Consider the following 12730-nt stretch of genomic DNA (forward strand, 5'->3'; position numbering starts at 1 on the left):
GGAGAACCACAATCGTTTGTCCCTATTATGTCCCTCCACTTCCTAGCTCGCGGTTATTAAAAAAAAAAAAAAGAAAAAAAAGCACCCCTCAGCCTGCCCCCTGCAAATCAAGGGGGGGCTCAGGGAGGGGGCTCCCCCCTTCTGATCCGTTATCACCCAGGGGACTGATCCCGGAGCCTCACGGGTGGCCCAGAGCAGCCCCAAAAAGTGGGGGCCTGCAGCTGGAGGTGCCCGGGTGGGGGGCACGGGGCGAGCGGCTGCCCCCAGCCCCGCTGCTGCCCCCCAGGAGTCGGGGGCTCGGCCAGCCCCAGCCCACCTCCAGCACAGCACATCTGGATTCAGCATCAGCCAGGCTGTAATTAATTAATCCCCTCAAACCTAAACAAAGGGAATCCAAAATTACAAGCCCCTGACAACAGTTTCCGGGCCGCGTTCCGAAAAAGGCACACTGAAAAGCGGAGATGGGGGAAAAAACGGTAATAACGTCGGTGACCCAATCCCTAATCTCGATCTTAAATCCTCTTTCCCAGAGAGGGTTTGAGGCCCGTCCTCTCCAGGAAAATGAGGAAGATTAAGCGTTTTGCAATCAGGTCATTGCAAGGCAAGTTCATGCTCTGCCGAATCCTGTTAGGAGGTGCGCGGGGGCAGAGCAGGAGTGGGGCTGGAAGCACACAAACGTTCCCCGGCTGCCCCCCGGCAAGCAGAGGTGCCCACCGCTGGGGAAGGAAGGAGCCTTGGGAGCCAGGGGCTGCAGACACCACCCATACCCATCCCTCGTGGCAGAAGGGATCCCCACTCGGCTGCAAAACTGCACCCAGCATCCCCGCCACTGGTATTACTGGGGCACGCTTTGGGGTCCAGAAAAGGCAAGGCTGGACCACGCTCCTTGCCCACTTTATTCAAGTGCCCCGGCGCTGTGAATGGTGACATGGATTGCTGGATCCTGCAGATTCTTCCTCACTTACCAGAGCCAGCGATAATTCACACACCCTGCAAGGCCCGAGGCTGGTGGGGCTGCAGGGAAGGCGCACGCAGGCGATGCTCATCCCTGCTCCCCCTCGGGCACACGCACGCTCGCACACACGCACACGCGCTCACTCGCACACACGCACGCCGCACATCATTTACTGGCGCCCATAGGTCAGTATTTCCACCATACCCAAAACATTTATTTCTCCAAAACTATTGCTAATGACAATGGATACATTTTGTAGCCCCAGTATGGATTTAACATTTCCAACACGTATACTCCTAATACTGTACAATACTGTACCAAAAGGAAAAAAAAAAAAAAGGATGTACCTCCATATTGTACAGTTATATATACAAAGTACAATTTTACACAGTTTAATATATACACCATATATATATTGGTGTAGAAGACATGAAACAATGGAAACTGTTTTAGCAAGAACATTCCATCCCACCAAACAACTGCTGTTAATAAAAACCAAAAAGCCAACGCACCACACGAGCCTGAGCCCACTATTGCAGGACTGAGGTTTCAGACCAACAAAGAACAAGGTTTCTAGACTTTGCAATCGAACTTTCTTACATTACAGTAGAACCATGACATCGCTGCTATTCTTGAAAATGCATCAGAGGTGGTTTCAACGATTGCCCTATTTTGGCTACATAGAGCTGGTCTTGTAAAGAACCTGCCGCTTACAAGTATTGCTCCAGCAGTTTGGCACACTCACGAGTCCAGTTCCATCGGACTTCATTTATTCGAATTACAGGGCTCTGCCTGGAGAGAAAGGCTGGTGAAGTCCACTTCAAAAGTAAAGTTACAACAGTGCCTTTAAAATGAAGGGTCCGTCTATTATTCCCATTGCAAACTGCTCAATATTTACCCTGTACGAAGCGTGGTATATCAAGTATTAGCGCAGTCGGGAGCTGCCCTCCCTCTCCGCCTTCGCCTCTTTTTGGCCCATATTCGAAAAACGACGCTCTCGTCTCTAACTACGTTATAGGAAGCACAAAACAGAACAGAAAAAAAAAAAATCTTACATTTTCCAGGCCTTGAACTGCTGCTTTGGCATCTCTTTGTCCACCAAAATAGACTCCGAGAGCCAAGCCTGGAAAGCGCTCGCTCTACCTCCCGGCGCCTCGCCTCGGGCCTTGTGCGGGCGCAGGGCAGCGGGTCAAGTATTCGTTTCAAGTACCGGGTTGTTGCACACATAAGAGACGAGCAGAAAAGCTGATCCGGAGAGAGGATTCTTAGAAAGTGACGTGTAAACTCAAACCCAAAAGTTCAGTCCAGCCCGCCAGTAAGTGCTCAGCATTTCCTCAGGCCTGCAGGTCAGGAGCGTTCTGCAGGGAACGTTTCGGCACGAGGGAGCATCGCTCCCCTCTGCGAAGGCCTCTGGCGCTACCAGTCCACTACAGAACAGCTTCACGGTGGTAATGGCGGTTGTGGGATGTTCGCCAATGCCAGAGATAAGCCCACAAAAAGGCTTAATATTTTTGTGAAAACTAAAAATTTCAAAATAAATAAATCCCCAGCTTGTTAAGCTCATTTTGCCTGTTCTGTACAGCCTCATTAGTGATGGGAGTGCCCAAATGCTTCCGTTTTCTTTCTGGCTTTTTTTTTTTTTTAAAAAAAAACATTTTTCCTAGCTTGTGAGCGAGTAAATGCATTTACACTTTGCAGCACATTCCTGTACACCTAGGGCTTGATCCTGCCAAGTGTGGGCACCCCATAACCTGGTCCACTGAATTAACACAAGCCTCAGCGCTGCCTCCCGCAAGGCACGGGCCTGCCGCTGTGCTGCACAGGGACCAGGGAGGTCGGCATCTCACCAAGCCCATCACACACATCGCCTCGATGGGCATTTTCCCATCATTATGAGCAAGCTGGGCCCAGCTGAGAACATCATCGACCTTGGGTATCCCCTCCGCACACACCTCATGAAGCGACGGAGCATTCCAGTCCACCAGGGAAATGCATGCAAAGGATCTGAAGTGCTAACTAGAGACATTTATTTCTCTTGAAGAAACTCTCTCAAATGCTTAACGAAACCCAAAACCTATACAACGTTCACTGAATTTGAGGTTCTGACACACAAAGGAAAAGAAATGAGGCAGCAAACTCCATCTGCAGTGACCTCTTCTGTCTTAACATCGCTGGAGGGATCCCAAACGTGCCAACAGCCGAGCGACTGCTCGCCCTACACCCAGTGCAAGGTGAGAATTGTAACAGATGGAATTTCTTGCCAAACTCTGAAGTGTTTTGATTCTGTAAAGAAATTTATGAGAACTTGGTTATCTTAACCTACTTTTGTGCAAGAACAATCTTGCCTTAAAAAAAAAAAAATCCAACAAAACCCCCCAAAATCAAACATATGAGGTATTCATCACAGGAAACCCAAAGACTCCTTTTAAACAGGTATCAAAATACATACATATACAACGTGTTTCTTCCTGCTGTCACAGTGCACTCTAATTATTTAATCATTTTCATTGCAACAAAATATCCAGTACAGATAAAATGAGAAAAGCTCGCTCATGTCCCATTGCTTTGACATGAAGAACGAATTTACAATTTATCAACTGTGAGCCTTTGGATTACCCTAAAAAGGCAGAAATTTAGCAATCATTAAAGCACACTGCTCAATTCCCAACAAGGGAAATAAAACATAAAAGGTTAGAGCTTCAGAAACTGTTAAGATTGATCACCTAAAATTGTATTTTATTTTAAAAGTTTTGCTTTGGATTATTTCAATCCAACATTTGATGAACAAGAACTCTTTGTTCATACAAAGCACTATCAAACAGACATACGTTATTCCAGTTATCAAACACTTCTTGTCTTTATATTTGACACATACATTACATAAAAGTCATGAAAGAATTTCCATGGAAGAGCTAATATTTCTTCTGAACATGAAGATATGAATCAACAGTGATACCTCCCCAAGCAAACCACTGTGTCTTATTTGTCCACACTACGTTGGTCTCTTCTACAAGATGCCCACTGGTTTTGCAGGGTGGTGTTGCTATTTCCAGTTTTTCTCTCCCACCTCTCCTGCAACGAACGGTAGCAAAACACTCACGGCAATGTCCTCTCAGCCTGGTACGTTCACAAAGTGAAGCAGACGAGCTAGAATTTCCTTTTTGCCTTCTCTCTCCTATGTGTGCGCATGTGTGTGCGTGTCCTGCTGGCTGGACAGGCCCAGGTCAGGTGGAAGAGGAAAAGTTCTTCACGCTGCCATATTGCTTGCTGTAAGTTTTAAGTGTCAATCACAGTGCACACCAAAATTCCAGTTGAGTTGCTCAATATACAGTTTATGCTGCTAAGCACATTCCCCTTGACAGGATTGTCCCAGAGCTGTGGATGCTAGAGATAAGCATAGTAATTCACATACAGACAGTTGCTGTTACAGTAACCTGACGTCTTTATCTCTCGATTTCCATTCATACTTCAGACCTCGAAGACAGAAAAGAGCATCTCCTCCAAATGTGCTGTGTGTGGCTGGACACTTATTCTTAGAAACGTGAATGCTAGGCATAAAAATATAAAGAAAATAAGGCATTACAAATGAGTCAAAGTAAATTTCACAGAGATCCTGCTCTTGACACAGATTAAATTTGGTCGTTCACGACCAAACAAAACAAAAGCAAAAATTCCCTACGTAAAGTAAATGCCAGAAAGTTCTGCCTGAGCGAAAAATTGCAAGTTTAGTTCTTTTTCCCCAAAAGACCAAGTGATTCCTTGGTGGTAGAAGTCCATCAGAACCTGAGAGCAAAGTTCGCTGGTCGCTGTTGGGGATCCTTCCCTGCGAGGTGATCAGGGCACGGTCCAGTGACAGTCGCGCGCGTACCGCAGTGCTTCCCAGGGAGAACCGCCGCTACAGATCAGCTAAGGAAAAATGAATCGCAGAAGTGTTCTCACTGAAACCTTTCTGGTGTCCCCCAGTTGTCATAGGTTCTTAATTAAGAGCACAAAGAAAGTTGGTCTTTTAAATAAACGCCGCTAATATGGGTATATTACTGCTGTGGAGATGGGTATGTGTGTGGGGGAGGGATGGGGACACAGTAAAAACCCTGCTCATTTCTCCAAGCAACATCCTTCAATCAGTCAGAAAAGTACATTTAAGAAATTGTTCTCAGTTAAGTTTTGCTTGTTTTTAAATTACTAAGTGCCAATTATAACGACATTGCAGTCACAAGGAAGCTAAAGTGTGGGAAACCCATACATTTAAAAGAAAAAGATAAATGGAAGAGGAAAATAACTTCTCTTATCTTGTCCTTGCCTGAATTTTTTTGATGAAAACAGAAGATGTGCAGCTACTTTTTAAATCCCAAAAAACCTTGGCAACAAGGTGAACTAAGGGTCAGAGTCTCCTCACTCGTGGGACCGCGAGATCTTCTTCACTGTTGTAAGTGGCACACGCCTTCTTTTTTTTTTTTAAATTAAATAAATGTTTGCATTGTGGAAAATTCTCAGTAGAGTACAAAAAGAGTTCATGCAGCCCGCTGGCGGCTGAAGCGTTTGCTGTCTACCATATAAATACATACACCAAGAATCATTCACATGTCTGCAGAGTCCTACGAAGGCATGCCATCTACCAAAGAACACGCAGGGAAGCCACTCCAGAAGCTGCATGCTGTCACGTCACCGTCCCAAGCAGCGTTTCTTACACCACTCTATAAGAGCAGAGACCCCTAAAGCAGTTCACAGCGGTCACGGCCACTGACCCGGGCATTTACAGCCAGAAACAGGGAGAAGATACAAAGCTTGAGAACTTCTGATTGAAGTCTTACAGTGCTTGTAATTGGGATTTTGGTAAGGATCCATCTTGATATATGATCAAAACAAGAACGTGTGCGTTAGTAAATGAACTCCCATGAGAGTATGCTAGATTTCAGAAGTTAACTTGTTTTTACATTCAGTCTCCTGAGACCACACACCACATCATAGCCTACGGGCCGAAAATTACACTGGAAAACAATAAAGCTGTTTTTAAATATGGGAGAGCAAAAAGGGGGAAAACAGCTAGATTGTCCATAAGCAACCACTGGGCTCTCTCTTATGCTCCTAAACCTCAGGAACATATTTGTTTATATTTGCACAGACACATATTACATATAACTCCACAAAATCTAAGAGCGTTCCAGAGTAAACTACTTTTCATGACAAGTGTCGTCTAAAGGACGAGGCTGGACGGCCAAGAGCTTTGGCCCAGCGGGGAGGAACGGGGCAGCAAACAAACAAAACCCAAGGATGTAATGGAAGTTGAGACAGACCCTTAACCACAGTGGCACCAGCGGGCGACGTAATAATAATGCACAAGAAACAGGCATGTCCAAGCTCCACGTAACTAGTGGCACCAAAACATGCAATAGACTAAAATCTATCCTATTGTTTCCCTGTGATAAATGAAACACAGAATATATAAGTCACTACACCAGTATTCAGAACAGGATGCCACCAAATATTTCTTTCAGTGGCCAAACACTTTGAACGAGGCATCAACAAGAAACCAAGATCCAACTCATCACTATTGTGTTTTCCTCCTCAGCTTCACAGTGACCCGATAGTGGATTTCCTAAGCGTGGCACGAAGCGTTTTGCCTTACAAACATCACTGATGCGGGTACGTGGGACGAGGTTGTTACCACTTAATTCACTCCCAGGAAGAGCTCCCAGCAGTAAGTAGCAGTTCACAACTAACCTTCAGCTGAAGTTCAAAAATTAGTTAAATAGGAATTGTGATGTCTTTAGCACAGTCTTTTCATCCGAAACAATACAGCTATATCCACAGTGCAGCATCAAGTTTGTCAGACAGTACAGGACTTGTCAGTAGGCTGCGGAGATGCAGAGGAGGCAACGCCAGGGCTTGTGACGTTTGATTTGGGGAAAACTGTAGGCTTAGGCCGAGTCGCTGGAGGTTTCACCTGGGTGGCCATTTTGACCGACTTCACTGGCCTGAAGGTGCAGGGTATGTCGCCGGCGGTGCTAGCGCTGCGCTGGAAAGCTGGTTCAGTGTCCTTGAGGATCTGAGTGTGCAGAGGGCTGGAAGGTTCGGAGGTGGGGGCCACCACTGGAGAGGTTTTCAAAGGCTCCAGGGTGTCGAGGACAACATCTGGCGCGTGCTTGACGCTGCTTTGCCTCTCCAGCTCCCGCAGCTCGTTCAGAGCAGAGTTCATTGTAGCTTCAATGTCCTGCAAACACAAAAGAGAAACCGAGTCAGTCACAGAACCCAGACACATAAATAGAGAGATGAAAGTCAGTCTTGAAGAACTACATATTTGTTTTCAGTCTGTAAACACCAACGCTCAAATCAATTAGCCGGCTGATGACCTTCAGGTGTCAAAGTAAAACTCATGACAAACTATACTTGCTACATACCATTATATACTGAAGTTAAAAAGCAGGGAACAAAATATAATCGCTAACACTTTCTTGATGCTCATCTAGTCCCTTACTGATCCCAGGGTTTCCAGATGCTGCTTGGAATTCAAAGCTGACTCCAAGCCCAACGTGCAGCAATGAACACAAAAGCATGCTGTTAAAATGCTGGGATCCACTCCTGTATTTTAATGGGTAGGTGAGATTCAGGAGAGCAAACTCTTAAAGAACGGGGAACAAGGGCCTGATGATTTTGACACTGCTGATGGGCCACACTGAGTGCCGAAATCCTCGTGTGATGTTGCCCCATCAGTCTCCCTGCCGCCCAAGCAGCCTTACTTTCCTGGAGCGGTACTACATGGGACGCAAAACTTTAGTGTTTTAAAAAACACAGAAATATCAGAAACATACACAGAAGCTCAAGTTGACACTTCTCTGTCCTCTTATAAAATATTACAGTTATTAACAACTGAACAAAAAACCCTTTGTTATTTAAAAAAAAATAGGCTTTTTTGTTCTCGGCTCTATGAGGACCTCCATGTCTGCTGGAGCCTGCCTGCAGAGCCCACTGGTGCACAGAACTCACTGGAGAGCAGAGGAGCTTAGCCTTTCTGTGACTCACAGTTTGGCTGCAGCTTTTTAGCTTCCTTAGAGGTTTTTCAGGGGGTGGGGAAGGTAAATCAGTCAAGGAATGGTGGAAGAAACCAGAGACAGAAATCCGACACCTCCAAGTCTATCTTGAGGCCAGGCAGATTTTACTTATGAAGTTAGGGAAAAATATGTAAAATGCATGATCATTGTTAGATGGTGTTAGAACAGATACTGCAGGGCTAAGAAAAACTAATTTAACACAGGTCTCCCCAGCCCCCTTCCCCCTTCTTCTTTTTTCCTCCCCAGACTTCTCCAGTGAAAACAATGGACTTAACGTTCTGGCAGGAAGAAGAGACAGAACAACTTCAGTTAGAGCTTGATTGAAAAAACAAAAACTGATTTATGTCAACCAAAGCCTTGGAAGGACAATGAAATATGAAGACAAGAACTGTATATTATGATTCCACTGGAACATATGGGGTAAAGATATTCAGGAGGCCAAAACACATCTTTTTATCAGAATGTTGCAGATTTTTATTTGGACCTTATTTATTACTTGATGTTGCTGTCTTGTGAATAAAAACGTAGTTTAATTTTTCCACATCTCTTCCCCACATCTTTAGAAATCTACAGACTGTTGAATGAAAAGAGGCGAAGAAGTCAGGTCCCCCCGGAGCTGACTTTGTAATCTGAGACCCAGGAATTCCTTGGCGTTAGATAGATCCATCACATACTGAAAACAGTTGGTATAGCAAGCATACATGTGCAGACACATCTAACTCTTGGGAACAGGAGAAAGGAAGATCCTTCAGAGAACACGGGAATCTGCAACATTTACATCATTCCCCCCTTTAGTAGCTGTCATTTTTTCAAATACGTCCCACTGTCAATTGTTTTCTGCTCTACTTGTGAAGTCACCGAGGTGCAGATGCAAAGACGCCATTTGTGTTTCTGTTAACAGGTCGCTGCTGTGGCAGCCTACGGTCACAAACTCAGGGAAGCAACAGGTTCTGTGCGGAGATGTGCGCTGCACAGAGATGAAGAATGTGTAACAGACTAGCCTGCGTCAAAACCAGTGAAGACTAAGAAAAATAATAAGCACAGCTTTCCCTTTAAGCTGCACAGGAAGAATTTGAGAAGACTGTTTCCTTGTTGTACGGTCAGTACGTGGAGTTAGTCCCAACGCAGAGCGCTGTGATGTTGAAGTGCAGCTGTACATGCCTTGGTAGCCTGCCCCCATTTCATGGCACTTGTCTAAATGAATAACTAATGAAATCTAGGGGAGTATTACGTTCAGAGTTGGTTTCTAATCACACCGGACCCTGCAGGCGTATAAAGATGGCACTGTGAGCACCATACAACTCAGCCGCCTGCTGTTATTTTGACTGTACTACTACATATGCTTCCAATGTCTAACCACAGGCAAGTTCGCACAACTGACAGAAGAATTTAAAATCGACACTAAATACTTCACTTTTCTCATGTCTTGAAGTTATGATTGTTTAATTTTTTTGCTGACAGCTTTGGAATCTGTGTAACTTTCTGAAGTGGACATTTTTATTGTTGAAACCAAATTCTGAGTAATGAACAGGGCCAAGTTTTTATGGAGCAAGGACCTGCCTGTTTAACTTCACTCATGAAAGCAGTCTCAGCGGCTAACACAAAGCGAGGCTGAAAGATTAAACTCCAGTGTAGTAAGTTAATATTGCATTGCTAGAAGGGAAGGGATAGGAAATCAGTTTGGACTTTGCATTGTAACATTTACTTGTATCCACCACCATCCTTTAAATCTGTAAAAGAAAAGTGCTGAAGGCAAAGCTCTCCCATTTACCTGTGCAATCACTTCAGGGTCCATGGGCCGGTGGTTGTTGAAGCTCTTTGACCTCCCTGCTGTCACAGTTTTCCGGATCTGCGGGCTGTCTATCCTGTTCTTCAGAGATGAGTGTCGGCTGATAGAATTGAGGCTGCCGTGGCCACTGATGGAGCATTTGTCTGGAACCTCCTTGGGAAGACTTTGGCTCATTATGGGCTGAGATGAGGGTCTGGAACCGGCTATGGCTCCTGGGGAGGCTGGTTCTGCCATTGAGCTACCTAGTCCATGGCTGTCACTTTGACGGAAGGCTCTTCTGATGCTGCCTGACTCTGGTTTCTTTCTTTGCCTTCAGTCACAAAAGCAAAACAAGTCAATAAAAGCAGAAACACGTAACGGGCTGCAATTTGAAGATATCCCCCCAAAACAACACAGAGGACAATGGGAAGAGACATAAAGATGCCCAGATTACAAATACACCCAGGTTTTCAGGAGTCACTGTGAATCAGTAAAGTTATAAACCATTCCATTTAACACGTCTAATAACACGAGTCTGGCAGCTGTGCACATTCATACCAAAAACAGAAAGCTTGGATGGAATGTAATTAACTTGGTCATGAAGTAAATCTTTTATATTTGAACAAAAAAAACCCTCTGTGCCATCAACAGGTTTTGATGATGTGTTTTTATTACATTTGAAGAGCAGAGCTACAATTTTTGACTGGAGGACACAGTATAAGTCTACTAAGCTCCTGGCCCAAGGCATCAAGTTATTATTTTCAGAGATTGGCAAGCAAAGAACCCCATAGTTTGGGGTTAACGATCGTTTCCAGTATTTGCTGGTGGTAACAGAGATTTCTTTTGCATTGCTTTAGCAGGACCATGAGGTATTATCGATACAGGGCTACAGACAAACCAAAATATGTCAAATGGATAAAGCTGGTCCAAACAATTTAGTTTCTACCCCAGCACCATGAGGTCTGACAGCATGATTCCATTCGAATTATACAAAGGCCATCGCAGCAGAATACTTTATGCCATAGGTCTGAAGCTTGGCATCCATTATACAGGGAAGGATCCATTTATATATAGCACCAGCCCCATGAATAACTGCAAGAAACTGTTAACTCCAGTAGGATTTTGGCATCCAAATAATAATTCAGTGGGTGGCACAACTGTCATTGCGAAACCATCTGATTTAATTTTGCCCAAGTCTGTTCACACATAGGTCAGAAGATTCATTCCTAAAGAAAAAACAACAAAATGAGTCTTATGCTACTATTGCTAAATATCAATTTCCCTAGTAAAGGGAAAAATACTGGAGTGGACATTACCCAGGCTTCTTACAAACACTACATTTAATGCTACCAAAAATCAGCAGATGGTGAAGCTGCAAAGGTCTGCTCATTATATAAATCTTTCCATAACTGACAGCATGGCATACTTCTATGGCTCATACAGTAAATATCAAAGAAAGCACAGATCCCAAGCTGAGGCAGGCTAGTATAGCTTTAGTGATATCAATAGAGCTCTGCTGACTCCCATAAACTAAGGGCCAGGCTCTGTGTAGGACATTAGCTCAAAAAAACATTAACAGAAATATATCCTCTTTAAAGGTTTGGACCTGCTACAGTCTGTTAAACTAACTAAAGGTTAAAAATATCCACTCCCATAGAACTGTAACTATCATATTAATACCTTCGCTGCACAACATACAGAGGTGAGGCTTTTTTAATAGAAATGAAATAATCAAAGATTTGGGGAATAACCTAACATAAAATAATTAAAGATCAAGAAATTTAGTCTCTTAATAAAAATCTGGGAAATTAAGCTGGTAAGTCGACTGTTGGCTAAGGTAACAATTTCTTATTGAGCAGGTAAAGTTGGAGCAACAGGGAGACGTGCTGTTTCACTGCAAGCATATGGTTAGTAACCCAAGGTGAGAAGTGCTGGAGAAACAGAATGTCACAGGCAACGCCAGATGGTGGGACTTAAGGTATGTCATTTAGCACAAAATGTGGTGCTAGTTTCTGAAAGGCTGTCCCCCCACCCCATAAAAAAGCGTGTTAAGAGTAAACGAGATGTAACAAACCACAGGAACACAACAAGGAATGGCAACACACGATTACAAGGACTTATTCCACTACTGCCCTCCGTTTCTCGGTATCTTTAGCTTATAAAAGAGAACATATTTGGGAAAACAGGAACAGATGGCACTTGGGGACGGGGAAGAGAAGCCAGTGGGATTCTAAATAAGCACTGGCCACATCAGTGAAAGACAGAAGAGGACAGCAAAACATGAGTGAGTTAGAGGAGGCAAAAGCACAGAAAAATGGTGGAAGTGCTCATTAACGTTTTTCGGGAAGGAAATATTTTACTGGACTCATCACCAAGATCTTTACAATTAAGTAAAATAACGCAAGGCTGTTCTTACTTGTTGATGTTTGCAAGGTAAATATCTGCGACGTGACCCCCACTTGGGCAACTGGCACCAGCTCTAGCAGTCACTTTTTCTTCCGGTGGCTCAGAATTTATTTCTATTTCAGACTTCGGACTGGATCGTTCAGAGATACCATCCTCACTAGGAAGGAGGAGGGAAGGAAATCACAACCAAAACAGGACCAACAGCACCGAACTTCAAATACAGCACTGCGTGTGTAACATACATACAAGACTACAGCACTGTGCTAATGTCTTTCTCTTAAGAATCATTACACATCTTTCAAAGGAGAGAGCCTGATGTCTTTAAGCAACTAGGAGATCTCAGCTCTGCAGCTTCAGCAGGCTGGCAGCCCCAGATCAGTTTTTATGTCACACTGAAGCTGAAGACCTCCAACGTAAGTGGACACCTACGCCTGTGCGGGGCTCTGCTTGTTTCAGTAGGATCCCCTCCTTGCAGGGAAGGCTGAAGGACGAACTCGCCCCCTGTGGTGTCAACACCTTGACACAAATACTCCATTCCACACCTGATTTTAG

At 44.4% G+C, this 12730-nt stretch overlaps 1 protein-coding gene across 5 annotated transcripts in view; it reads right to left on the reverse strand.

Moving 5' to 3' along the window:
* Nucleotides 1-1147: 1147 nt before the first annotated feature.
* SRGAP2 (SLIT-ROBO Rho GTPase activating protein 2) overlaps nucleotides 1148-12730 on the reverse strand; it is a 106322-nt gene continuing 94739 nt past the window's right edge. For 4 of the 5 annotated variants that reach the window (XR_014575677.1, XM_083812758.1, XM_083812757.1 and 1 more), the window contains 3 exons: nucleotides 12189-12335; nucleotides 9776-10103; nucleotides 1148-7166 (listed from right to left, as the gene is read on the reverse strand). Coding sequence is in view for 4 of the 5 variants with exons in the window: in XM_083812758.1 (XP_083668884.1) it covers nucleotides 6783-7166; nucleotides 9776-10103; nucleotides 12189-12335 (859 nt within the window). In the remaining variant the exon portion in view is untranslated. Of the gene's footprint in view, nucleotides 7167-9775; nucleotides 10104-10422; nucleotides 10999-12188; nucleotides 12336-12730 lie in introns of those variants that run through there. The other variant, XM_083812759.1, reaches the window with a different exon arrangement.

Source organism: Anser anser, assembly GCF_964211835.1.
Source record: "Anser anser genome assembly, chromosome: 27".
NCBI lineage: Eukaryota > Metazoa > Chordata > Aves > Anseriformes > Anatidae > Anser > Anser anser.